Source organism: Sparus aurata, chromosome 12 (assembly GCF_900880675.1).
Source record: "Sparus aurata chromosome 12, fSpaAur1.1, whole genome shotgun sequence".
In the NCBI taxonomy this organism is placed as follows: Eukaryota; Metazoa; Chordata; class Actinopteri; order Spariformes; family Sparidae; genus Sparus; species Sparus aurata.
This window is the reverse complement of record NC_044198.1, coordinates 26,925,615-26,953,176: the sequence shown is the minus strand read 5'-3', so window position 1 is coordinate 26,953,176 and position 27,562 is coordinate 26,925,615. Positions and strand designations below refer to the sequence as shown.

General features: G+C 41.9%; 2 protein-coding genes across 2 annotated transcripts; both read left to right on the top strand.

Annotated features, from left to right (window-relative positions):
- Positions 1-613: 613 nt before the first annotated feature.
- On the top strand, positions 614-5,263 carry mat2al (methionine adenosyltransferase II, alpha-like). The gene is made up of 9 exons (XM_030435946.1): positions 614-1,081; positions 2,104-2,181; positions 2,833-2,955; positions 3,036-3,148; positions 3,413-3,556; positions 3,705-3,923; positions 4,025-4,207; positions 4,554-4,687; positions 4,781-5,263. Exons 1-9 carry the CDS (start codon positions 1,009-1,011, stop codon positions 4,881-4,883), a joined length of 1,170 nt encoding a protein of 389 aa, XP_030291806.1. The 5' UTR covers positions 614-1,008; the 3' UTR covers positions 4,884-5,263.
- A 1,009-nt stretch (positions 5,264-6,272) lies between these two features.
- On the top strand, positions 6,273-24,469 carry LOC115592889 (aryl hydrocarbon receptor-like). Its single transcript, XM_030436112.1, has 11 exons — positions 6,273-6,663; positions 9,590-9,768; positions 16,350-16,456; positions 16,538-16,627; positions 16,720-16,834; positions 16,953-17,092; positions 18,347-18,549; positions 18,671-18,780; positions 18,886-19,027; positions 19,311-20,748; positions 21,514-24,469. The coding sequence occupies exons 1-11, from the start codon at positions 6,605-6,607 to the stop codon at positions 21,607-21,609; spliced, it is 2,679 nt and encodes an 892-aa protein (XP_030291972.1). The 5' UTR covers positions 6,273-6,604; the 3' UTR covers positions 21,610-24,469.
- Positions 24,470-27,562: the final 3,093 nt, after the last annotated feature.

The window sequence follows — 27,562 nt, the reverse complement described above, 5'->3', positions numbered from 1 at the left end:
TGACCTACATTGCATTGTGGGTAATGTAGGCTAAAACGAAGATTTACCTACGCATTCTGGACTTCAGACACATGTAAACGACTTTTCAGGTCACTGAAAACTGAGTTTAAGTAAAACTCTTGCCAGGATGAAAATATTCAGAAACAGTGTTTTCAGTGTTTATGTGTAAACAGAAAAAATGTTGGGTTTTTTGTTGGCTTGTCATCTTTGTTTGGCAGGCTTCTGATTGACCAATGTGGCCACATGTTGGTTTGGTGTGAAACCAAATGCATTTTCAAAAAACAAAAACAAAAAAACCTTTCTACGTGAGGACAAGGTCTAAAAAAGGCGATATTTCTGCTTCTGCTGTGTCCACTTTCCTCATTTCTTTGTCAAAACTGTCAAAAAAACTGCCTACATTACCCACAATGCATCACAGCCACTGAATGACATCACTGGAGGCAGTTTCAGATTGCATGCGGGTTCCTCTGGAGCCACAACAAGCTGTTTTCTACTCCCTCCACACATAAGTACTGTAAAGGCCTGTAAACACTTTAATATGTAAAGTCGGTGGAGTCACCCTTTAATGTTACGTTCTTCCACGTCCCGTGCTGCGTCATAACAGCGACATCTTGAGGCTGTCCCGGCTGCTGCCTGAAGGACTCCCGCATGGAAACATCCCGCTGGACGTCCCACACAGCCTTTTACACGGTGAAGTCCACCGAGAAGGACACTCGTGTGTGAAATTGTAGTTTTATAATTTCGTCCTGATTAAATTAGTGCTGTAAAGTCGCTTCAGCCGCCTCCAACCGCTTTCCGTTAAAACCGTTGGTCCCGACTGAGAGTCGCCTCCTCGCGAGCTCCTCTCCGCTCAGCCCGCCGAGTTAATCATTGCTTTTTTCAGTCGGACTTGGCGGACATCGAGAGTCTGGCTCCACTTCACAGCTCCGCGCTGAGCCGACACGTTGAGCTCAGCTCCTTTTTTATTCCGTTCAGTTCAACTTGTGTGTCCCGAGCGACGAGCTGAAGATGAACCCGAGCGGAGCCCGCAGCGGGAAGACGTTCCTGTTCACGTCCGAGTCTGTTGGAGAGGGACACTCCGGTACTGTGGCCATGTCGCTAATCTTCTGTGTACAACTGAATCACTGCTCCTGTCTTTAATATGTTGAAATGTACATGTGGTAACACTTTATAATGTCTGTCACATCATTAGAATAAACTGTATACGAAGACAATTACAAATGTATTGTTCATCAACATTTATTTAACAGTTAGAAGCAATGAAATGCTTTCAATAACAATTTATTAGCTAATGTTTATTGGAAAGTTGCAGTTTTTTTCATAATACTGTGTAAATGGTTAATAAATACTGTGTATAACATAATTTGGATGAGTTGCAACTGATGTTTTTAACTTTTACAATTGCTTAATGAATCTTTTATGAACCAAATTAAGGTTTCGTAAGTGAAATTACTTAAAAAATATAATTAACAATACATTTAGCACTTATTAATGATGGTTATTATAAAGTGTTACCCCTGTCAATAAGTTATTTTTAGCAAATTAATAAGTTTAATACATTTAAGTCAACATTGGCCATATTTGTTACTTATCTTCTTCTTCAGACATTATTTCCTAAGTGATTCGATTCATACTAAAGTCATATTTATATATTTTTCTGTATGGATGGATGGAGGCAGGAGCTCAGCATGTCTAACATCCTGGCTACAGCCCAGAATACAACTATGATTCATGTTTAATTGTTTAAACTGTGCACAGAGTGAACTGCGTGGACCTGTGTGGACATGTTGAGGCATGTTGAGACCCTCATAATCAATAGTGGAAGAAGTAAACAGATATTTTACTTAAAGGAGCTCTATGTACTTTTAGAGAAGAAATTCAAACTCCGAATTTTAATATTTACATTATTATTGAGATGCTACACAAAATAAACAAGCTGGAAAGGTGGCAGGGTCCGCCACTTGTAAGCAAAGTAAAACAGTATGAATTGTTTGTTTTGGAAGAAAAAGATCAGTCAATGAAGATCTTTACGTGATCTTCCTCTGATCTACAGGAGTTGTGTCCCCGTTCTTTCCTCTGACATCTCTGTCTTTGTGTTCACAGATAAAATGTGTGATCAGATCAGTGATGCTGTGCTGGACGCATACCTGAGTCAAGACCCTGACTCTAAAGTGGCCTGTGGTAAGTGCTTATGTGATGTTGGGTGAATTGTTCCTTTAATGTTGTAATAAAACCCCCATTTGACAGGTTTCCCTCCAAACAAACTCTGAACTATAATAACATCAAACATGAAAGCAGTGTTGCCGACATACGCGTGTGATTGTAGTTTCAAAGGTGTACCGATGGCTAATGGTTATACAATCAATTATCTTATACTGGATCAGCTTTTGTCCTGTAAAACAAAGTTCAATACTTTGTTACATCACTGGAATACGGCTCCCTCTGAAGCATCTCAACTAACAGCAAATCAGATTTTTACTGCAGCAACACAGACAACACTTTTAAATAATAAAGTAATATCAAAGAATTACTTTAAATTAGATCTTTAATGCAAAGATTGACTTAAACATGAGAGAATTGCCCAGAATATACTGCAGGGTGCAGCTGGCATGTCCCTTCCTCTCAACTCTAGAGGGCCGTGAAATAACACAAATAAAGAAAAAATTGAAATAAAAGTATAGACGGACTCGTTCATCTCAGGTGAAGAATCTCACAGCTGGTCGATATTGTAAAAAATATCCCATTTGATTATATCTGATATTGGCCAGAGCCTTATTGATACGTCTCATTTTTCACTCTGTAATCAAAGATTCCTGGTTTGTGTCTTTGCAGAATGTGTGACGAAGACGGGCATGATTTTACTGGTAGGAGAAGTGACCTCTAAGGCCACCGTGGACCTCCAGACTGTGGTCCGAGACACCGTGAAGTCCATTGGCTACGATAGTTCTTCAAAAGGTGCAGTATGGTGGGATTCAGTATTATTGGTTAATAACTTTGAGCGAGTGAAGTGAATGAATCCCGACTGTGATCTGCAGGTTTCGACTACAAGACCTGCAACGTTCTGTTAGCGCTGGAGCCGCAGTGCCTGGAGATATCAGACTGTGTGTTTGAGGGCAGGGATCAGGAGGACATCGGTGCCGGGGACCAGGTTCAGTGTTTCACCTATAAATCCTCATCTGTTTTATTTTTTTTATTATTCCTGGATTAATAATTGTTATATGTCGTGAAGATGGTTGTAAAAACTCACTTTGGGAGAGGATGGGGCTGCAAATAATGATTATTTTCTTGATTAATCGATAAATCGTTTAGTCTGTAAAATACAAATTTAAAAAAATGTTCAGTTGAGTCCAAAGTAATGTCTTCAAATTGCTTCTTTTGTCCAACATCATTTGTTCCATCTTGATCTCCTCAGGGTTTGATGTTTGGATACGCCACAGATGAGACCGAGGAGTGTATGCCCTTAACCATCCTTTTGGCTCACAATCTCATCTACAGGATGAAGGAGCTCTCACGTAACGGAGAGTGTCCTTGGATACTACCAGACGCCAAATCACAAGTGAGCCTCCTCAGAAGAACTAAAAACAAGCCGTCTCTCCTTTGGTTCCTGTCTGATAAAGAAATAAAGAAGCACCAAGAATTCTGCTGCATCTTCATTTAACTGTTCGTTGTGAGTTTGATTTTAGCTTCTCGGCTCTTTCCTGCAGGTCACAGTGGAGTACCAAGACAACAATGGAGCCATGGAGCCGCTGCGTGTTCACACTGTGGTCATCTCAGTCCAGCACATTCCAGAAATCAGCCTGGAGGAGATCAGACACCATCTGATAGAGAAGGTGGTGAAGGTCATCATTCCTGCCAAATACTTGGATGACAAGACCATCTACCATCTGCTGCCGAGTGGGAAATTCCTTTGCGGTGGCCCACAGGTGAGTGAGGACGAATCCCCAGAGGGAAATGTAATAAAAGAAAAGGCAATAAATCAAGAGTGTGTTAAAGCAGGTGTTGACCGATGTTTTTGTATCACCAGAGTGACGCGGGACTCACAGGGCGTAAAATCATCGTGGACACGTATGGAGGCTGGGGTGGCCACGGAGGAGGAGCCTTCTCTGGGAAAGATTACTCCAAAGTGGATCGGTCCGGAGCTTACGCCGCTCGCTGGGTCGCCAAGTCCTTAGTCAAAGCCGGACTGTGCAGGAGAGTCCTCGTTCAGGTGAGGAAGATAAGAAGACACGACGTGTTTGCTTACAGATGTTCGTGTTGAGGTTGAACCAGCACTTTGCTTAGAAAGAAAGTGATGACAAATCTCCAAATGAAACAGAACAATTCCATCTCTACCATAAGGTAAACGTGGCCGAGTAGCTTTTATGTATATGATTATAAATCTGTAAGATAAAGGCCCGGCACACTCTGCTGTCGAGGCACAGAGATGAGAAAGAGGATTTAACAGTACACTTTTGATAATAACAGTTTTGTATTAGTGATTCTTTGTTTATTAAAAGTGAACTGAAGGGTTCCTTGTTTGCTCATATTGATTTATTGTCTGTTATTCCCTTCAGATCTCCTACGCCATCGGTGTGAGCCATCCACTCTCCATCTCAGTGTTTCACTACGGCACGTCGACCAGGGACGAAGACGAGCTGCTGCAGATCGTACAGAAGAACTTTGACCTGAGGCCAGGGGTCATTGTGAAGTATGTGTAGTTTTCTTTCATAGCTCCAAACACTGTATTCATGTCTTGTTCTGTGAATATAACCGTATAATATCGACTGTGTTTCTCTTACAGAGAGCTCGGTTTGAAGCGGCCAATTTACCAGGCCACTGCCTGCTACGGTCACTTCGGCAGGGATGAGTTCCCCTGGGAAAAGCCGAAGCCTCTGGTGTTCTGAGTTCAGGAGCTGATCACATTCCAGTTCTCAAACAGTCAAGAGTCCAATCTGAGTCACAGAATCAATGTTTTCTAAACACAGCTGTGTCACTGCAAGCAAAAGTGTCTGTTGTCTGTCCTCTGTTAGTCTCTGACCCTGAACTGTGAAGGCAGTGATCTCAGTGCCTTTGTATAAGATTGAATTTTGATTCTTTCATTTTGTATTTTTAACACAACCATGATCAAGGTACACTCCTGTATGACAAACTGTAGGTATTGTTAAAAAATCATGCTGTGAATGTGACACTTTTTTTTAGAATCTTTGAATGAAACCATGTCAGATTTATTACAATCATTTATTTTGGTAAAATGTAATAAATATTTTATGATTTTAAAAAGCTGCATATGAATACCTCAGGTCTTTGTCTTCATTTAAAATTACCTTTATTTTTTATATACCTCCACTCCAGTTAATTTGACAGGCTACAGTTCTAGCTGTGTATTTTTACTTTTAGAACTATATTTTGCTATATTTCAAACAGCAACATGTATTTAAAAGGCTGATTTCTGGGATGTGTTGGACTGAGATGACCACAGTGTGAACATGCAGTGGCTCCATGGCTCCCACTTTGTCTCTGTACTAGCCAAGAAGCTAAAATCAAACTCGCATATCATTTTGTACATATTCTGACTGACGTAACGCAGTATAAACACACTGTGGTCGGCCTTCTGTACGGTTTTCATCGCCTGTGATAGCTTTCATCACCACTGGATGGAGTCACAGGGTTAGTCAACATTTTTCAGGAGCCAGGAGAACATGGCAGACTCAGAACATGATGGAAAGAAACATGTTAAATTTAAGTTGCTGCTACTTTATGTCAAACTTTACAGCTAAACAGAGGATAAACAACATATGGCTCTCTGAAGAACCCACATTTACATTCAGGGCATTTATCAGACGCTTTTGTCGCTTTTGTCAAAGCGACTTACAGTAATTCATACAGTCATTCATACACTGATGGTGGTGGCTGACATACAAGTGCAGTTTGGGGTTCTGCATCTTGCCCAAGGACACTTCAACATGCAGACCAGGAGAACCGAACCAGCAACCTTCGAATAACAATAACTCGCTCTACCCCTGTTTCACAGCTGCAAATTAACATGTATACTATTTTATTCTAGTCCTCATTGCTTAATGGCTCATTTCAGAATCATGTATATTCATATTTTATTACTGTATATTCAGTATTGATGCCTTCATGTACAGTGTTTTTATTTTTTCAGCTCAGAGTGACTAGAAACAAACGGAGAAGGTTTAGACCAATCAGAGACAGCGACACAGAGATGAGGGGGTCTTACAGCGCACCTGATTGGCTGAAGCAGCAGCAGCAGCACACACACACACACACACGCGCAGACGGAGGGCTGGTCGAGGTGTCTGCTGCTCTTGGAAAGTTCACGACTCTCTGATTTGTCTTTGACCGAGAGGCAGCCGAACCCCGCGACTCTTCACACAATGTGGACTTATTCTGTCCCGGTTCGGACCGAGCGGAGTTAAAGTCAGAACACTTGGAGTTTTTTTTACAAGGTTTTACAGGACGAGAAACATTCGGGGTGTGTCTGGAGATACAAAACAAAAAGAAACCTCTAACTTTTACTGCTAGCTTGATCAGTTGGGGGTTTGTTTTCTTCTTCGTTTGAAGTGAAAGGAAACGGACAGTTGGCTCAAACGTCACCGCCGCCATGACGGGCAATGGTGGAGTGTACGCGGTGAAGAGGAGGAAGAAGCCCGTTCAGAAAATGTAAGTGTTTTTTTTTTTTCAATGTGTGTGGATGTTTGTGTCACCGCAGGGTATGAAACAGACACCGCACTGTAGTGACCCAACAGGCCCGGGCTCAGCGCACCGGGGGCGGGGTCAGTGCTGCTCACCACCGCCGGAATCACCTCCGTGTAATGATTATTATTTAATTATAATCAATAGTTTTAACATTTACCAGCACAGTCCGGGCTGTGTGATAGTTTATGTAAGATGTCCGGAGAGCAGGAGGGAGTTTACCTGCAGCAACTATAGAGCTGAAGCCACGCCCCCCTCAGGTGAACCCCATGGGACCTTATATCAGAAAAACTTTGTATTTTAGTGTTTAACATACATGTTAGATTTATTGATCCTGTCTGATTTGTGCTGAGAATCCCCCAAGGAAGAAGAAGAATGCATGGTATGAAAAAATGTGTCCATAATGGTAGACCAGAGGGGCCTACATTACCCATAATGCAACATGCAGCTTCCTCTGAAGCCACAAACAGCTTTATAGACTACTCAGACCTGCGAACACACTCTAATGTGAGCAATGTGTATAAATTGGTGAAGTTACCCTTTAAGAGAAGCCAAACAAAGATGTGTTGTACCTGAGTGTGATGCCCCCAAAATATATACATGTAAATATATCTGCATATTATACACTTAACATCTTAACTTAAAGACTTATACTCAAGTATTATTCGTGTAGGTGAGTTTCACTTTAACCAACGAACCAAAGTAGATTAATGTCTCAACACAATATGTTGGTGCATTGTTGAGTTAATATATTTTATTTTTAATTGGACACAAAAAACACAGTTACTCATAATCGGAGAGAAATTGTTAACATTACAGTTTTATCCCTGATCTAATAGCATATTAATGTACACCCTTGCAGCAAGCAGAAAACTTTTAACACCTTTAATAAATATCAGAATGTTCCAAAATAAATAAAACGTACAGCAAATAAAACTGCGCAACCAGAACAATAAATGAAATTGACTCTGGTAATAAAACTCCATGTAAACACTGCAGGCAGTATAATCGAGGTTGTGTACATATATTGATAAGTCACTCAGATGATAAATACGTGTTAAATCAATAATGTAATTATGATGACAGGCCAGCTTCAGTTCCACCTGTCTAATCCAGCACGTTGAGCTGGAGAATATGTTTTTTGCTTTTTACCGGGCCGACTTCACCTCTTGTGACGTCCATTGGAGATCCTGTGATTTGTTTTGGATACACTGCCTTCATTTATTTACTCCCCCAGGCGATGTGCTGCCATTGTTTCCCAAATATAGTCCTCGGCTGTATTTGTCACAACCGGCGGTGACTGTTGCCATATCACCCATCAGCAGCTGGCAGCAGTCTGATTCTTCAGTATACATTTCTTGTTGCTTCATCGCCTCTCTTTTAGTTTTCCTCTCAGTTGAAAGTTTGCTCTCTCTCTCTGTTTAACAGTTTCATCTCTTCGTTCGTGCCAGCTTTGTTCTCTGTCCTCTTCCCTCCATCTCTCGTCTTAGATCTCTGTGTTTATTCACGGAGGGATGACACACAGAGCTGCTGCATGTCCCGACCTGCAGAGACGAGTTATGTCGTGGTGATTTGTAGTAATCATAGCTCAGGCCGAGTGGAAGATCAACAGACGCAGGCTGTCTCACAATTATGATGTAACTCTGTATTTGAGGTAATTTAGCTGTTTCGCTGCTTTGTTTGTTAGTTTTCCTAATTGAGAAATAAATATTTTATATGCACCACAAAAACCAAAGCACTTTTTTATTATTAGACGCATGTTTTTAGTTTAATTCTCGTAAATTCTCTCTATTCAAACAACCTGTGTTACGAATTAATTCAGAAATTTGAATGCGCATGACTGTTAAATGGGCTAATAAGCCTGCTAATCAGCCCATTTAATAGTTCTGTTCATACCTGTAAAGTTCTTCTGCCTAAACAAACTAAATAATCAAACTCTCTTTGTTTTCATGACTGAATAAACTGAAACAAACTGACCTTAAAGGACGACACAACTTATACTGTTTTACTTTGTTTATATGTGGCGGACCCTGCCAACTTTTCCTCTGAGAGCAGCTTGTTTATTCACTGATGGAACAAATAGATATTTCTGAGTTTGTATTTATTACCTCATTAATATTGTAATATATAAAAATCTAGAGTTTGAATTTCTTCTACCGAAGTACGTAGAGCTCGTTTAACACAAGTAGGAGTTTGAGAATCAGAAAATCTTTTAAACAAATTTGAAGACTTGAGTTAAACCTGACAAGTTCTATGGAGCCATTTTAGGTTTTTATTTTTACTTTTGGTAGTTTTTTTCCTTTTTAAATCAAGTCTCCAGCTGCTTCAGTTGTTTAGCAGAATGCTGCAACTCTGTTTTACTGCGAAGCTCCAGAAATGTTCTGTGGATTAAGACACTTCACCTGACTCTCCATCAGCATGAAGGGAGGAGATGATGACTGAGTTTACATTTTCGTAACGTTGTATTTTCTACCATCTCTGTGTGGGTTTCCCACCTTTACTTAGAAACAAGACCAGAGTTCAGAACATTTCTCTCTGTGTGTTTTTCAGCCTCGTAGTAATAAAAGTATGAACTGCTCTCTCAGCCTGTGCTTTCTCTCAAAACCAGGAAGTGGAATCTTTGTTTGATGTGGTCCAGAGTTTATTTGGGCAGCAACTGACGTCGTCTCTCAGAAAAGTCACTGGAATTTACAACTGACGTGTTGCTGTCATTAACAGGAAGAGTCAGTGTGTCAGTAAGACACACGAGTCTCTACGTCCACGCTTTTCTCACAGGATATGAAAAATCTACCTCCCACCTTAAATCAAAATGGAAATTTCACTTTCATGTGTTGTGGGTCGTCAAGCAAAGCCGACACTGAACTCATCCTTTTGTTTGTGTGTTGTTTTAAAGTGTGAAGCCTCCACCTGTGAAGACCAATCCGTCCAAACGCCACCGGGACCGTCTGAACGTGGAACTGGACCGTCTGACCGGCCTGCTGCCGTTCTCCGAGGAGGTCAGAGGTCGCCTGGACAAACTGTCCGTCCTCCGGCTCAGCGTGGGATACCTCAAGGTCAAGAGTCACTTCCACGGTCAGTGGCCTCCGCCTCATGGTTTTGTGGTACTGAGAGTAAAACGTACACAGAAAAGGTGTGAAATATTTAAAGTGGAGAGGGGGAATGTCTGGGGCAGAGAGTTATATGCTGCTCCAGACGGGCCGAGCACTGAGTGTTCGAGGTGTCACAGACGGAACGTGATACTGGGAATAATGAATAGTACTCTGCTGGGAGGGAAACAGGAGAGTGTGCTGAGAGGAGGTGGAGTCGATGCAGAGGGAACATGAGACGGTCGACTGGAACAGTAGGTCTTTATTCTGAAGACACACACACACACACACACACACACACACACACACACACACACACACACAGGTAAAGGTGGTAGTTGTTCACCTCCACCATCAGTACATTGTCCAGGTGTTAGCTTAAGGTGTGATTAAGGTGTTGAACTGTGCCTTAAAGGAACAGTTCGTCAGAGTCGAGCCTCTTTAAACCCTCTTAATCAGCGACAGAATTCAAGCAATGATCAGATAAATGCGTAGTTAGAATCCAGTTATATATTTCATTCTAAAATATGCCATTCTGTATAATTAGCACCTGTATTTTTGATGCTAAAACATTTATAATGTTGGTTTAATTTGACAAACACAGCTGAGCAAAAAGTCGAACGCTTCAGTTGAAGTGTATAATTGTGCCATACGTTGTTAGAAAGTTTAAATTCTCGTAATTCGGTTTCAAGATAAAACTGCATTAGCGAGCTACAATCGACAAACAACCAAGCTAACGAACTAGCATCTGTCTTCTCTTGTTCCCAAATGTCCACTAGATAAATTTTAGCAGCATATTTAATCCAAAACAACATCATCTATGATTAAATGGTGACAAAATGGCAAAAAAAGTGACCATGGACATTTTTCAGCCGTTTGATTGACAGCTCATCAGCCAATAGGAGCTCATATGCCCGCCCTAGAGTCCACAACAGCCAATGAGAAATCGTGTAGACAACTCACCCACTCTCTCCTCTTCCTTCTCTCTCCTGAACTACTGACACACCTGCCTTCAGGTAACTGATGCATCATGAAGCCAGTGAGATCTCAAAACCAGTAATATATAGTTTATATCAGTTTTAAAGCCATAAACTGTGAAGTTGTGTAGTTGTAGGAGTTCTGCTCTGACCGGTGCCGTCGTGGCCTCAGGTTCTACAGCAGCGGGCCTCTCCCCCCTCGCTTTGTGCCCCTCCGGCTCTGCTATCAGCCGGCTGATCGCTGCTGTTGATGGAGCAGGTGGGGGTGATGAAGCACGCTGGCACGACATGAGGGCTCTCCGCAGAGTGTTTGTGAATGAACCACCGAGTCTCACCGCAGCTTCACGACCGCTCAGTGTTTATTTATCCACCAGACGTAGATGTCGTTGTAAATATGACGCGAATGAGCTCACGGCAATTATTTCACAAACGAGTTCAGAGACTCGAATCCGTTAAGAGTTAAACCTGCTGGAGGTCGCTGCATCTGATGAAGTCTGTATCTGCATCAGCACGTTCAGCCCCGTGACGTCGTACATCATGTTGTGAGCGCGTTATCTCCTCGCGACTTTCATGTCCGTCCAGCAAACTGTCATCGAGCACCACTCTGCCTTGTTTAATGTCACCAAGGCAACAAGAGGTTGCATAACAACAATAAATCACCCGTTTATATCAAACCAAGCTCATGACACAAGACAAATCTGAGCAGCCTGCTTCAAACTGCTTCTTTTATAGAACCAAAAGTCCAAAAAAAGCAACAAATCCTCACATTTAAGAGGCTGAAACCAGATGGTGTTTGACATTTTTGCTTGAAAAAATGATAAATTAACTAATAGTTGCAGCTCTAGTGGCAGTGGAACTAAAGTCAGTGGGATTCGTCCTCTGGGGATCATGAACGTCTGTACAGTAGCTTCAGTCTGGTAGATCACTGCTGGACTCCAGCTGATCACGATTTTTCCAGGATGAAATTGTTCATTGTTGTCGGAGCGCAGACCTCTCGGTGGCCTCCTCAATTTCTTCTAATTCTTCGTCTAATCTTCCGCAGCAGTTTCCTCTGATTGTGGAGGGATGTTTGTTCAGGGCTGCACAACAAAGCCTCAAAAATAACAAAACTTTCACACAGTCCACACGCGATCTTTGATGGCTTTTTTAACGCTTCGTTAGAACTATGTTTGGATGTTTTTAATCTATTGTTATATGAGGAACAACACCGAGGCAGGGCGGCAGTTTGATACGCGAGATGAAAACACTTCTCTTGTTTGACCTCAACGTATCAATAAACAAAGATATTAGACTTTCCTCCATCGCTGATTTTAAATCACAGGTGAACGTTTTTATTAAGAATTGTAAATATTCTTCTTTTTTTCCCTTTTTTTTGAGGCCTAAAAATGCTCAAAAACTCATGAAACTTTACACAAAAATCAAATCTGGTGGAAATGTAATTTTTGGGGGGTTTTTTGGCTAGCGGACCCTAAATTGCATTTTTTTTTAATCACAGTTGAAAATTTGACTATGAAGTGTAAATATTACAATTTAATAAACAATATAACGATATTAAAAACTACTTCCTCTTCCGTCCTTTACCAAATTAGTGTTTTTTGAAGCCTAAACATCAAAAACACACACAAAACGTTACACAAAATTCAAAAATGTTAGAAATATAATTATTTTATGAGTTTCGGCCTCACAGGTGTGAATATCGATTTAATATCTGAGTGTTAAACAGATGCAACAATGAGAAATTTGACATTCAAACTTTGATTAGGTGTCACAAACTGCAGCAAAATGTTCTTGTTAATCGTTCCAACAGAAAAAGGAAACGCAGTGTTTTGTTTTCCGTCCTCTGCAGAGCGCTGAACATTCGGCGCTGCGACGGCTTCTGTTGTCTGTAAACACACAGAGACACAGTCTAGATTGAAACTGAAGCACTAAGAACTCAGTCGTCACAGGTGAGCTGTGAAGGAGTCCCAGGTGATGCTGCTGCAGCCGTCGCTAGGGGCGAAGGTAACCATGGTGACCCTGCCAGCACAGTTCAGGAAGTGAGACACCGTTGTGGGGGTGGTGGCGAGGGTTTTTTTGGGCTTGTGGCTGGCTGCAGAGCTGGCTGTTCATGTCTGCTTCCTGTGTTTGTGGATAACGAGGGGTGAACGAGGTTGAATGGAGGTCAGCGTGTCATTAACTCGGCCTCCGGCTGCATTTTCCTGCGAGATAAATCTACTCCGCTGAATCATAAACAGGCCTGAGATCCTGAGGCCTCTTTCTGACAGACTCTGCTTCATTTAATCTCGTGACACAACTTTAAGCTGCTGAAAATGGACATTGAGTGTCCAGTGGTGGAAATAAGTTTATATACTTTTACTTCACTCGATTATTTCCATTTTAAACCGAGTTGCCTAATACTTTTACTCCACTACATTTCCCAGATAACTTTCATTACTAGTAACGTCTGTATTCCTACACACAAGCAGAATGTCGTGCCAAAAGAAAAAGGCTGTTTTACAGCAACATGGTGTTAAAACTATAGCGTACACTTAAACAAATATATGTATTTTAGTACCACAAACAACTCCAATTCAAAAGACCTGAACTATCACTTGAACTACTCAGATTAAAGGGATATTCTGGTGTTAGTTTAATCCATGGTCTAACACACCGTGAAACTGTGTTAGACTCCCTCTCCAGAGATCAAGTTAGCAGACCGCTAATTTACGGAGTTTTATCAACCTCAGAAACGACCGCACGACAACAATACACTGCAGTAAATGGATCCAAATATAAACCGCCACCAAAAAGCCACAAATAATGCTCAGAACAGCACCAAACTTCAGCAACAGTACAAATAGGGTCTCAGCACATAGTCCGGGGCATCTAACCTCCGCTAGCTTAGCTGGATTTCTACTGAAAAGCTGACTAAATTTACCACTCTTCTGCAGCAGCTTCCTGTTGACTGGGAAGTCCCGACGAGTCGATTACCGAGTGCAGTAGAGTTCCGCGGCTCATGGATGAAAATGTATGATTATGACTCCATGGAAAAGCAATCAAAGTTCATATGTGTCTTACCTGCCAGTTTATAACAGTTATTATCGAGAGCGGACAGGGAAAAGAACGGAATTGAGCATTTCTAACCGCACTCGGTAATCGTCGCGTCGGGACTTCCCCGACCCGGAAGCTGATGGAGGAGAGTTGAAATCTGTTTTTAGCTTCCCAATAGAAATCCAGCTAAGCTAGCGGAGGTTAGATGCCCCGGACTATGTGCTGAGACCCTATTTGTACTGTTGCTGAAGTTTGGTGCTGTTCTGAGCATTATTTGTGGCTTTTTGGTGGCGGTTTATATTTGGATCCATTTACTGCAGTGTATTGTTGTCGTGCGGTCGTTTCTGGGGTTGATAAAACTCCTTAAATTAGCGGTCTGCTAACTTGATCTCTCGAGAGGGAGTCTAACACAGTTTCACGGTGATTTAGACCATGGATTAAACTTACACCGGAATATCCCTTTAAAACATCCCGTTCAAATATGAAGACTAACAAACAAAGTGGAGAAAAACTTAATAAAGTGAATTGTTTTAACATATTTGCAGGTCAAACATCGGGAATGTCAAAGTCAGGTCCCTCAGCACTGTATTTCCAGAGTAGTTGAAAAGGCCGTCTGTAAAGAATAAACCGTCTATGTGTAATTAATGAACTCTGGTATTTCTTGTTCTTTGTTTTTTGGTGAAGATTATGTGAACTTGTCGAACTCTGCCCCGCTGAAAGCCACCAGGATAAAATCCAGCTGTTTATTTAACGGGTCTGACTCAGGTTTTCTGAATTCATTCCACCGTCTGACTAAATCTCTGATGAAGCCTTCAGGCAGCTTCAGTCCTGTTCGTCCCTCAGCTGAGTCTGAAGGGTTACAGCTCCACTCCAGCCCTCCTCCTGGCCCACGTCTTTCAGGAGGTGCGCTGACTCTGCGTGTGAACCCTCTTCCTTGAAAACATCACAGTGCTGATCGGAGGAAGAAGACGTGGAAGGTGGGTGGGGGGGAGGAAGAGGAGGGAAGGCAGGACAGGATGGACGTGAAGTGAAGGAGGGGAGGCCAGGTTTCAGATTCAGTAAAACTGTCCAGTTTGTTTAGTCTTTGGTCGGTGCTGCACATTTTTCTGTCCCACTGAGTTCAACACTGGAAGACGTGTTGATGCATTATGCCAATTTGAGTCGGCTACAGTTCGCGTTGTAATAACAAACTCGAGATTCTTGCAGTCGTCTGAGTTTGTGGAAAGCTACTCTCGACCGAGATGACAGGGCAAATTCCTGGGTTTGTTGGGGGGGGGAGACGAGAGGCAGATCCAGTGGGTTTGTTTTAAAAAGGAGGGAGGGAGTGGGGGTACGAGGGGGGGAGGGTAGCGTGCCATAGAGTCATTACTGTAAGGAAAGGAAACAAGGTTTTGCTTAGCTGAATGAGTGCCAGCGATCACAGATTAGATTACACAAGAGCTTAAAAATCTCCTCTTTTTAACACCAAAAACGCAAAAATCACGAGTCGCATTTTCCTCACGATCCACATTTACAACATCTCTCCACAAAGACGTTATTTCTCCGTTTTAATCGTGAGCGTTTGCAGCTAACTCTGGGTGAAATCTTCTTGACTTCATGTTACACAAATACATGAATACTGTGCAGCTGTGTACACAGAAAAGCACATGCTCTCACTTGCTCCCCCTGCTCATGGAGGTTCACGCTGCCTGCAGGAAGTCACTGATACTTTTATCTGTTCCACAAATAAACCAGTGAAACATTAGCAGGGATGCAGCAGAGACACATGCAGCGAGTTGGAGAAACGCGCTGGATACTCCAGTTTACTTTGGCTCTAATGTTTCGTGCTTCTCTTCTCTCTGAACTGGAGACAATGGCGGCGAAAAAAATCTGTTTGATTTGAGATATTTTGCTTCTATAACGTGTCCTTTCAGAATAATGGAAAGAAAATGTCCAAAATACACAGTTAAGTGTTCATTTTTGTTTGTTTTTTACATTTAGAATGATGTAGTACATTTAAATATAATTGTCTTCATGTGAGAAGTTAATGGAAGAAGTTTCACTGTGATATCTGTCAGAAAATGTTACTTTATTCAGTGTTTTTGGTCTAAAATGTCTGGAACTGTATAATACATATTTTCAGAATATTAGTTTTGAGCCAAAAATCTGCACTGAACTTTCCAGTTTTATTGCTGTCTATATTCTGAAGGTTTTCACAGATGTTTTTATTCATTTATCATTCAAAGACTGATTTAAAGAACATTTTATTTAATAAAACATGGAGAAAATGATTATTTTATGCCTGTTGACATATTATATTTCCGGTTTATGAAGTGATAAAAAGAGATCAGAGTTAATTTCCATCATTTGCACATTTAAACATAAAATATTCAAGAACTTGTAATGGAAAATAATTGTCTTCATGTCAGTAATCAACCAAGGAAGTTCCACTGTGATATCTGTCTGAAAAAGTCTGAATTCAACAACACCGATTTTCTCCACTTCAGCAGTAAACACATGGAACTGTCCAGGTTTGTTGAACGTTTTTGACCGATGAGTTATTTTCTTTTTTATTCTGCAGCGGCGCTCCAGAAGAGGTCGGTTCAGCCCGTCTCCACCAACGGCAGAAATGGCCAGTCGTCCTCCCTGGATGGAGTCAGTTTCTCAGAGGGAGAGCTCCTTCTCCAGGTACTGCAACACAACACTGGATGTATCACAGTATTTGTCAGTGTGCATTTGTGTTACTGTGTATTTTTATTACTTCTTTAGGCTTTAAATGGATTTGTGTTGGTCGTGCGGACTGATGGGACGGTCTTCTACGCATCACCGACCATCCAGGACTTTCTGGGTTTCCACCAGGTAAATCTGTGACTCCAAACTCTAAATACAAAAGTATTCAGGTACTTGAATTGTCACTCGGGTAAATGTGAACTCCTCCCGTCCGTCATCAGTCCGACATGGTCCACCAGAGTGTTTATGAGCTGGTTCACACTGATGACAGAGAGATGTTCAAGTGTCAGCTGCACTTCGCTCTCAACCCCGGAGAGAACGACCCCCGAGCACAGAGTAAGAACCCGACCGGCCTTCAGACACACAGAGGTTTTTTAGTTTCACTCTCACGTGGAGATTTCAGAATATCAGATGTGGATGAAACAATAATCCTGTCTTTCTCTTCTCTCTGCAGATGGACAGTCCTGCAGTAACACTTCCAGCAGCTCTGTGAGCTTGTTGCCACAGTACATCCCTCCAGAGAACTCCGCCTTCCTGGAAAGAAGCTTCTGCTGTCGCCTTCGCTGCCTCCTGGACAACACATCCGGATTCCTGGTACAGTAAAGAAAGCATTTCTTAGGAATCAGAAACTAACAAACAGAAAACAGTTAACTGACATTGAAAAGTTATTCTACAAATAACATTTGAAACTGAAAGTTAAAGTCAAGAAACAACAACAATGTATTCAAACTAAAACAAATTAGTTTTAGTCCTGTTGAAGAGGACACGTCGCAATTCTGTTGATACCACGCTGCGTTCACAGTGTTGTCTAAAAATGGGAAATGGCATTTCTTATAACTTGGCTGTTAAACTTCACAATGTGGCGTATTTTTACTACGGCCTAAAACCAACTTGCTTATCGGCACTGTGTCACATCATCAGTTCATCGCTGCCCATCACATGAATACAGCGTGTAATAGACAGTGTTGAGTCACAATTATCAAAGTAACCACATTCCCTGAAGGCAACATAGTCGAGGAAGGACCTGAGCCTTCTCGATCCAGATACCACGCCCACATCAGCGAGTGCCCCGCCCACACCTGCTGGTGCCACGCCCCCCCCCCCCCCACACCACATCAGGGCCAAAAGTCTGAAAGTGAAAAAAATGAATCTGACATCCAATATGAAAATATGAATAAAACTGAGAAATGAAAATAAATTATTTATTCTGAAGACCTTCATGCAACTGTTGATACAGTTTGTCTTTTTAAACTTTAATTCTTTGGCTCATTTTGTCTGTATTAATGCATATTACATAAATATTAGCAAAAGGGTTATATAATATTGTTATATTATTTATTTTAAATTCAACTTCAGCTCATATAATGTCTATAACACTCTGTGTATATTACAGACAACTGCTTAAACTGTTGTACATATTATGAACCATTAAAATTATACATTTTTAAATCATTTGAATCATGTGTCACATATTATCAGACTTTTGTTCTGTGGTATAATGTTGGCGCAGGTTTTTTTGTGTATTTTGTGAGTGACATCATGTAAACAAACTGGTATTTCAAGGGTTAAAATCCTGATAATGAATGTTTGGTCGTTATTTTCAGGACTTATCAGCACTTTTCTTACACGAACGTTGAGGTCGGATATTTGGTTGTTTTCTGTTTCAAATTAAATTTTTCTCAGTCGCTGTTTTTTCTAACTAACAAACCTTTTCATACTCGTTTGGCTCCGTAATTGTTCACATTCACAGTGAAGACAAAAGCCAGATGTGAGTGGAAGAAAAAACTGTTATAAAGAGATCTTTGTGTGTCCACATGTTTAAATGTAACTGTGTCTCCTCACCCTCAGGCTCTAAACTTCAACGGGCGTCTGAAGTACCTCCACCTGCAGGGAGACACCGGAGCTGATGGGACGGCGGCTTCTCCTCAGCTGGCTCTGTTCGCCATCGCCACACCTGTGCAGCCTCCGTCAGTCATGGAGATCCGGACCAAGACGCTCATCTTCCAGACCAAACACAGGATGGACTTCGCTCCTTTGGGCATTGACACCAGGTCGGCAGTTTTGGAGAATCTCTAAAAATCTAATTTTTAGCGCAGATCGGTGTTGATGTGTTCATGCATGAGATTAAAGCAGCTTCTATAAGCACCTGTCCTCCCGTTTGTTTCTCTTCAGAGGGAAGCTGGTTTTGGGATACACAGAGATCGAGTTGGTCACAACAGGCTCTGGATATCAGTTCATCCACGCCGCCGACATGATGTACTGCGCCGACAACCACCTCAGGAGTGAGATATCCAACAGGACACACACACTGAACACACTTTCCACTGTTATACTTGTTTTTAACATGTCATGGCCGTTGGTGTTACATCAGTTTGTTCTGTCCTCAGTGATAAAGACCGGAGACAGCGGCTTCACGTTCTTCAGGCTGCTCACAAAAACCGGACACTGGCTGTGGGTTCAGGCGACCGCCAGGCTCGTCTTCAAAGGAGGGAGGCCAGACTTCATCATCGCTCGTCAGAAAGCCCTCACGTAAGCAGAATCCCTTAAAAAAACGTGTGGAGAAACTTGATAAACTTAGTGACACGCTGTCTGCAACAACTTCTAAATCATTGGTGCATTCTTGTAAATTCGGCTTCAAATATAAAACATTGAGATCTTCACATCCTTCGTCGATTTGATGTGGCATCACTGTACCAGCCTGTCTGCCTTCATGTCTGAAGTGGGTCATGCTGAGGATGTTAAAACCAGGTCAGTCTGCCATGTGATGAACTGGCGACCTGTCCTTTATTTTTCACTTCTTACTTTCCTGCAGAAACGAAGAAGGAGAGGAACACTTGCACCAGAGAAGACGGCAGCTGCCCTTCAACCTTGCCACAGGTGAAGGTGTTCTGTACGAGACCTGGATGGATGCCTTCTCCATGCCTGGTCCTCCGAGCTCTGCTGCACCCGGCACCACGGAGCCCTCAACAGAGAAAGCTCTGGACCCCGCCTCCCTTCTGGGTTCCCTTTGCCGGCAGGACCACTCCATTTACACCCAGCCGCAGACACCCAGTCCCCAGCTCCAGATGTTGAACCAGATAGAGGACCTGGATTTGGAACAACCCCAGTCGTCCTTGGAGCAGGCCTTCCTGGACAGCCACGCTCTGCTCAGCGTACCGGGCCAGACCCAGACCTCACAGAACAGGTCCTTCACAGAGGACCAGGATTTGATCGACTCGTTGGAGCAGATTTTGGGAGATATCGGGGATGGAGGGATAGAGGGTCTTGAAGTTGAGGAGACGGAGCTGAGGAACTGGGAGAACACACTCGTTAGGATGAATAACGAGAGGGAAGACTCATCGAAAGATGTAAACCACATCCTGGCCGATGACGTGTTCACGTACGTGGAGGAGGCTCTGAGGAGGGAGACTGGTGAGTTTGTGCAGAGGTCAGATCAAACTCATGTGTCCCACAACAGTTTATCCATTCAAGGACAGCGTCCTGCGGCTGTGTTTTCAAATAACAAGCAGCCGATGATGGACACGAGGTCTGGATTCAGACAGCAGCCTCTGCTGGGAGATGTTCTCAGTGGACTAAATGGTGCTGCACACACACATTCATCCACACAGTGTCATAACACACACCAGGGACACACCTCTCGACTGTGGCCGCCAAACAGCAGCAATCACCAACAGACTTCAACACAGTCCGGCCGCGCTGTTCGCTCGCAGCCTGACGCCAGGCAACAGTCCTGGCATCCGTCTGTCCAAAACACCAACAACTTCCACAGCAGCAGTCAGTCTGTCCTGGACGAGACGGAACAAAGAGTGCAATATGCTCCAAACCAAACTGTTTTACAGCTTCACCACCCTTCACCGTGGCAACAACAACAACAGCAGCTGCCGGCAAGTTTTCACCACCACACACTGACACATTCCTCACACACACCAGGCAGCGTGGACTCAACCGCGCCGTCTTTCCACCCGCAAACACCACGATTATCTGGCAGCTGCATGTATGAAAAAAGAGAAGGTCACATACCGAACGCTGCTACTGTTCCTGTGAGACACAACGGGCCCACACACGTCGCAGACGCTCCCTTCACAACGTCCCGTCCGAACATGGCGGTCGTCAACCAGGGGGCGCCGCAGCCGTCCGGTCACGTGGCTGACGGTTTTGTTCGTCTGAGCAGAGACAACAGTCAGTCAGGATATCCTCCTGAAAATGGATCATTACAGTCGTCCTTCTTCTGTTGGAACGGAGACGCTCAGGTAAAAAAGTCGTCATTAAAAACACAATTGAAAGCAAGTTAATAAACTAAAGCTCCGATTTCAGGATCTCTGGGACGAAAACGTCCCAACTGTTTGTCCAGGTGGTTTTAATTTGTCTTGGAAAACATGTTTCATGAGCTGCAGGCTGTTCTTGCCTCGTTCTGATGAACCGTCTCGATGAAGAGTTGTGTAGTTTATGCACAGTGTTAAAGGAATAGTTCACCCAAAAGATGAGAATCCAGGCATCCTCTCCTTGCAGAGTTGCAGCGTTCTGCTAAACAACTGAAGAAGCTGAGACTTGATTTAAAGAAACAGCCCCAAAAACATGAAATGGGAACTTGCAGCTCAAACTTCACAGTTTAATCTGAAAACACAAAAAATTTCAGGTGTTTGGTCTCTAAAATATCAGAAAATGGGGGGAATGTTGATCAAGATGACGTCCTCAGATGTCTCGTTATGTCCTCAACCCAAAGATATTCAGTTTATTGTCACAGAGGAGGAAAGAAACCAGAAAATATTCTCATGGCTTTTTAAAATTGATTAAATCTTTGAAGCTTATACTGAAACTGACACAAACTTCATGGGGTCACAGTTTAATCTGTAACGTATATATTCTTCACTTATCAGGCATCTAGACCATATTTTTCCTTGTTGAATCATCAGGAGTGATGACTGGACCGATACATGTCGAGCTGATCTCCTACAATCTGATCCAGATGTAGCTTTTAATCATAATCAACATATTTCCACACTTCTCTCCCACAGATCCCCAAAGCTCCCTTGAACGGCGCCGTTGACCCGTTTGCCTTCCCTGCCCTTCCTACAGGGAGCGTCAACCTCTCCCAGAACACCGGCCCGTAGACACTCTGACTGGAGACTGACATGCCTGGTGAAAAACGTGCGATCCTCTGAGATTATTCGAAGAGATGACGACCAGTTTCCCTTCACGGATATTTTTATAGATGCTGTGTTCACATTTCAAACGCCAAAGTCGTTGCTGCATCACAGGATTTTACTGAAGACTTCAGTATCTCTTCGAATATTTATCAACTTCAACCAGTAATTAGCTTCGTTTTTTTTTTAATCCACGTATTTGTTCTGTGAGTAACCAACAACGTTGTGAAGTGTCCTGTCGGCTGGATGGAAGCTGGACTCACACAGGATTTATTGCAGAAGAATTCTCAGCTGCAGCTTTTAAAGAACGAGGAAAAAAAAGGACGTACGCTTCATATTGAGGACCATTTCAGATCAGTTCATCTCTTCTCATCACAATGTGAATATATCTTCGTGAATTTGTAGTTTATGTCAGCGTGCATCTCTGAGAGGACACATCTTATTTCACATCGAGCTCTTATACTTTAAAAGTACAGAACAATAGGGGTCGACCGATTATCAGGGCTGATACTCAGCATTTCTCTGATCATCAGTAGCCGTGATTTTTCAGTCAGTTTGCCGATAAAACACATTTAAAAATGTGCTGCTGTGACTCTGATGGATCGTCCTCTCACACAACAGTGTCTGATTGGCAACACGTCACAGTTAATCTGAATCTGCAAAGTAAATAGTAATTAAATTCATAGAAGTAAATGTAGTAGAGAGGAAGAATAAAGTAGCAGAAAATGGAAATACTCAAGTAAAACACCGGAAAATTGTACTTAAGAACAGAAGTAAAGTTTAGTAAATTGTAATTTTGACATTATAATTTCATTTTTACTGGAAATGAATATCAGTTTTCAGTCTTCTTGATTTCTAATATTTGGTATCGCCCCTGACAAAAGCCACATCGGTCGACCCCGAATAGAAATGTTCATTAATGTCGCTTCTTATTTTCAGTGAACTCAACCAAAGGAAGTTTATTTCTTGTTTCTGTCTCGAAACACAGTTTGTGTTTCCTCTGACCTCTCCTCCTGTTCATGCTAAATGTGCTTCCAGTGTGAGTGAGGTGGACAGAAACCACCGTCGTCATTCTGTGCTGACGTTTGCTCATGAAGTTAAAACTACACTAAGGATATTTTTTAACAAGATGTTGGGACGATTTGTGTTTTAGCCAAAAACATGATATTTTCTGAACCCTGTCCTAGTGTGGAAACATAATTAAGCCACAAGGTGTCGCCACTTGGAAAAAATCTAAATGTTAAGATGCATTATGTTCTATTGGACAAAAATGATCAACAGAATGTGAAAAAATAAGAGTTAAGAGATGTTTTGTCTCTTTTTCAGCGGATAAATAACCTTCAAAATATGAGTGAAGGGAGGTGAAGACAGTCTGTAGCATAACTTTTCTAAAAAACTGCACAAAGAGAACGATTACACTAAATAACTAGTTGGAAGGCATCCAGATGAACTTGCTTATGTGGTCACCTGTCGCTGTATCGTCCAGGGAAACGTAAGATAATGCGTCACAGGTTGAGGAAGGAAGTCGACAGACGAGACTAAACATCGTAAACACTACGTCGTCTGTGAGTCACCTCAGATTTTCATGGTTAATGTTGGTTGTTTAACAGTGACAACAATAATTGCGCTGCTTCACCGTGTCAAGACACTACGTGTTTTAATAGAGAACTTGGATACTGTGCATTTAATCTGTTATTTTAGCAGGACTGTGGATTTTGTTCCCCTTCACTTACATTAGAAAGTGATTTCTTAGCAGCCAGCACGAACAGGAGGAAGGACGACGTGTTCTCACGGGCTCCGAACTGTTGCTTTAAGGCAGACTTGAAAAAAACTGTGAACGTTTCCTCTTTTAATTGGTTGGTTTTGTTTGTGCCTCCAAAGAAGTCGCTTGGATTTTATTCAGCTGTGAAACTAAAGATGAAAATGTAGAAACTTTGTGTTTATCCAGAGAACTAGACTTATAATTTCTTTCATGACACGATGCAGTATTAAAACACTGTAAGATTATATTTAACTTCAGTACTTTACCGTCTTCAAAACACTGATATCCCAACTGCAGTGACACCGGAAAATAAAAGATTTAGTAAAACTTAGCTTGTCACCCTTACGTGCAGCATTTACTAGCAAAAAAATGGACATTATTAAGTGTTTCAGTCAATAATTACAACTTTATGTAATAACGGCTGTGTACTATTGTCATTTGAGACCAAAACCATTTTGTGCACCAGGCTGTAAAACACTTTTACTTCTGTACAGTTTGATGTTTTAAAACAACATATTCTGGGTGTTGTTTCGCTTTTTGAGCCTCAAGTGGACGTTAGAGGAACTGCAGGTTTTGGTACTTCCATTTCTCAGCCAAATACATGAATAAACACTTATAAATGTCCTTAGATTTGCTTCTAGCTGCACAACAGAATGAGTTATAGTTTGTCACAGAACATTTCTTAATTATGAATTAGTGGATAAATCTTCAGACTCCAGACTGACGATGTGCAGGATGCTGCAGCCAGTAATCAAGTCGTGATTTCTGACATGATATCACATGACGAGTGAAAGACGGCAGCTCCGTGTGAACAGCGTGTGATTCATTTCAGTGTAAACAAGCTGTGTAAGTTTGTGTATCAATCTCCGCTTCATCAAAGAAGAACTCTGTTATCATATTCATGAATGAGCACTTTCTGCCTGTAAGAGATATTATTGCCATATTCTCGTGCTTCTGTTATTATAGCTAACATTAAACCCTGTAGCTGCTTTGTATTCCTTACGTAGAAGACATAACCATGGAGGAGTCTAATTTATTTTGCCATTAAAGAACTGTAACCCCTCAGATAGCTTCATGTGTTATTCCCCGTGCCACACATGAAGCAGGAGTTCATGTGAGGACAAGGTGTGATTGTATTCAAACTGGGTCGCCCGCTGACGTCATAACTCCGGACGTGAGCAGGTATCAGGTTGAGCTCTTTGTGATCTTGTGCTCCGTCTGCAGCGCTGCTAGTTTGTGTTGTTATCTGTGGAGGATCTGTGGGCGCGATGGCACATTCAGTGTTTTTTGTTCCAGCCTCCCTGCTCCCACATCATCAGCCTGCTGAGATAAATGTGTTCCCACAAGCCATTATGTAACCGCCAGCAGCCTCCCTGACACAGCATACATTCCCCTCGGTCTCGTCAGTGTCTCCTCAGGGCAGGACTGTGTTTTCAGACATAAGATCATTCTTTATTCTGTTGACAGACGCTGAAGAGTCGTCGGCTTAGAACAGGGGTCTCAAACTGCTGCGTAGGCAACTTTATACAAATACAACTTGTAAGATTTTGTTTTTTCCGAGTCACTCAGCTGAATTTGCTGCAGCTCAGATTTTATTGTGCCGGCTGGTTTCTTCACCACTGCAACTGTTTCTGATGCTAACATCAACATGCTAACATGCTGTGTCTCAGTTCAGTGTCTGCATCCTTCGAAGGACTCGGCCTTTGTGGTTTTTGAAGGCGAGTCCTTCAGAGAGACCTTGTTAACCTCTACAGCCGTTGTTAAATGTGACGGTCTAGCCTTTGGAGCATTTCCTGGTGGCTTTCTTCTTTTTCAGGTGCGCAAAGAATCTTGGGATATGTGAGGCCACGAAGGATCGTAGCGGTGCATCCTCCAAAAACAGAGAAAAGAAGGAGCATCTGGAGGAGCCTTCGGATTGGGACAGCCTTTCCACAGCGTTGTGACGTAACTGGCCTTCAAATGCTCCTCTGAAGGATGCAGACCCTGAATTGAGACACAGCAACAGTGACAATGCTAACATGCCATGCTCAACATTTCATTACAGTGTGTTAGCATGCTGACAAGAGCTAATCGGCACAAAATACAGTTGTTCATAGTAAGTACAACACTAAACAAAGTGTCTCATAGATACTAAGTTAGTTTTTTGAGAATATTTCCAATAACAATGACTTAGTTTTTCTTTTTCTCCCGTCACAGTGATGGAAATGGGCTGTATAGAAGAGTGATGCTACATTGGAAAACTGTTTTAGCTCCATCCAGAAACACAGTCTCGCCTTCATGACAGATAAACTGCTTGAAAACTTGCATTGAATTAGTGAAGTGCCCCTTTAACATGAAACACCTTCGTACAAAGATAGCTTCAGTGAGGATTTGTGGATGTTTTGCTTTTATTACAGAATTTGTTTTGTGACTTTTGTTCTCACGATTCACTGCGTTAATATAGTTCACATACTGCAGATTGATATCGATCACTTTACAAGTTGAAGATAATCAACAACTGATGGAATTTCCTTCCTGCAGTGAGTCGCAGTTGTTGAATAGACCCTTCATCCTGGAAACAAAGAGGTTAATGCATCCGGTTTCATCTCAAGTTTTCATTTCTGTTCTCCCTAATCAAATCACTCGAGTCCTGTCCAAGTGAGCAGTCAGCTCGTGCAATGCCGAACCATTATTTTACTTTTGGAAAATATGCAGAGGACCTGTATTTTAGCTGTGTTTTTTTAACACAAGTCCAGCTCTGAAATCCAAGCTGTCCCCGAAGAAAAGGCTGACGCATTTTTCTGAATGAGGGATTAAACACAAGGAAAAATAAAGTGACCCGATATCACAATCAACCGGACTCGATACGGCGTTCTCACGCGAGCAATCTGATGCTCTACTCAGAGCAAAAGGAAAGAGAAGGGCTTGATAGAAAAGAGGAGAGGGAGGGAGGAAGTGGCTCTGAAAACAAATGACTGCTCTGGGAGTTGGTTCATAAAGGCCGAAGGCTCAGTGGTTCAGACTTTAGTTCACAGAAAACGCCTGTGATGGTGATGACAGAGCTGAGGAAAGAAAAGCCTCAGACAGGAGTTAATCATTGACTTTTTATGAACCTGCCTTTTTGTTGAGTAATTATACAAATATTGTGTGAATAATTAGTCTGAATGAGATTGAAATGGGCTAAAATTAGATTTAATACATTTTGCAGGCTTGTTTCACAACATCAAAACATTTCAGAGAGAAATATTGTACGTTTTAGTTGACTGTAGACTGTTTTATTTGACAACTTTAGTCACTTACGGTTACATGTACTGTATATGTTGGCTCCTTCTGTCACGTTTCAGATGTTTCCACAATCGGACAGTTTTAGTTCTTCATGGAATAAACATAAAGTCATTTTGGAGACAGCTTCAGTTTTAAGCAGTTCCACTGAAGTGAAATTTCCCCCCTGAATTATTCAGATTTTATTTATTTATTTTAATTTTATTTCAATTGTCGAGCCCCAGAAAGGTCAACAATGATGTGTGATAAGAAAGCAAAGATTTGTAGCAGAACTTTGTTATTTTTCCTCTTTATTCATCACATGACCTCTCAGTTTTATCTTGTGACCCTTGTGAGGGGCCCGACCCCTAGGTTGGGAAACACTGCACTGAACTAGCTTCACCTTGTGCAGCTTCAACAGTAAAATGTAAAGTATATATATATGTCCTGTGTTGAACTACCAGCTGCTGTTTCTTTATGCAATATTGTATTGTAGTATTGTATAATGATAAAAAAATGATCTTCAGCCTTTATAAATTAATGCATCAAGTATCAACAATCTAATCTTACTTTAGATACTTTCAAGTACAGTTTGCTGATAATATCTCTTTACTTTTGCTTCTTATTTTAAATGCAGGACTTTTACTTCTGATGTCTTTTTGAAAGGGTTTTACATTGTTGTATTTGTACTTAAGTAAAGTATCTGAATACTTCCTCCACCAGTATCTTAGAAGGAAGTCCAACTGGTCTGTAACTCAACACCAGAACGGTACTTTAGCTCCATCGTGTGCTCATAAATAGTCTGACAAGACCCGTCAGCTGTTTTTAACCAGGAAAAGAAAACAGAATCAGAGGAAGAGTTAGAGAGCAGCAAAAGCCTGAAGGGAAAATAAATAATAGCCGGGGCGTTTATTTGTT

Excerpts from the sequence above, each read along its gene's own strand:
- mat2al (XM_030435946.1), top strand. The coding sequence starts at position 1,009 with ATGAACCCGAGCGGAGCCCGCAGCGGGAAGACGTTCCTGTTCACGTCC. Across the intron at positions 3,149-3,412 it reads ACATCGGTGCCGGGGACCAG|GGTTTGATGTTTGGATACGC; the intron begins GTTCAGTGTTTC and ends TGATCTCCTCAG. Across the intron at positions 4,688-4,780 it reads AGGCCAGGGGTCATTGTGAA|AGAGCTCGGTTTGAAGCGGC; the intron begins GTATGTGTAGTT and ends TTTCTCTTACAG.
- LOC115592889 (XM_030436112.1), top strand. The coding sequence starts at position 6,605 with ATGACGGGCAATGGTGGAGTGTACGCGGTGAAGAGGAGGAAGAAGCCC. Across the intron at positions 16,835-16,952 it reads GAACGACCCCCGAGCACAGA|ATGGACAGTCCTGCAGTAAC; the intron begins GTAAGAACCCGA and ends TTCTCTCTGCAG. Across the intron at positions 19,028-19,310 it reads GCTCGTCAGAAAGCCCTCAC|AAACGAAGAAGGAGAGGAAC; the intron begins GTAAGCAGAATC and ends ACTTTCCTGCAG.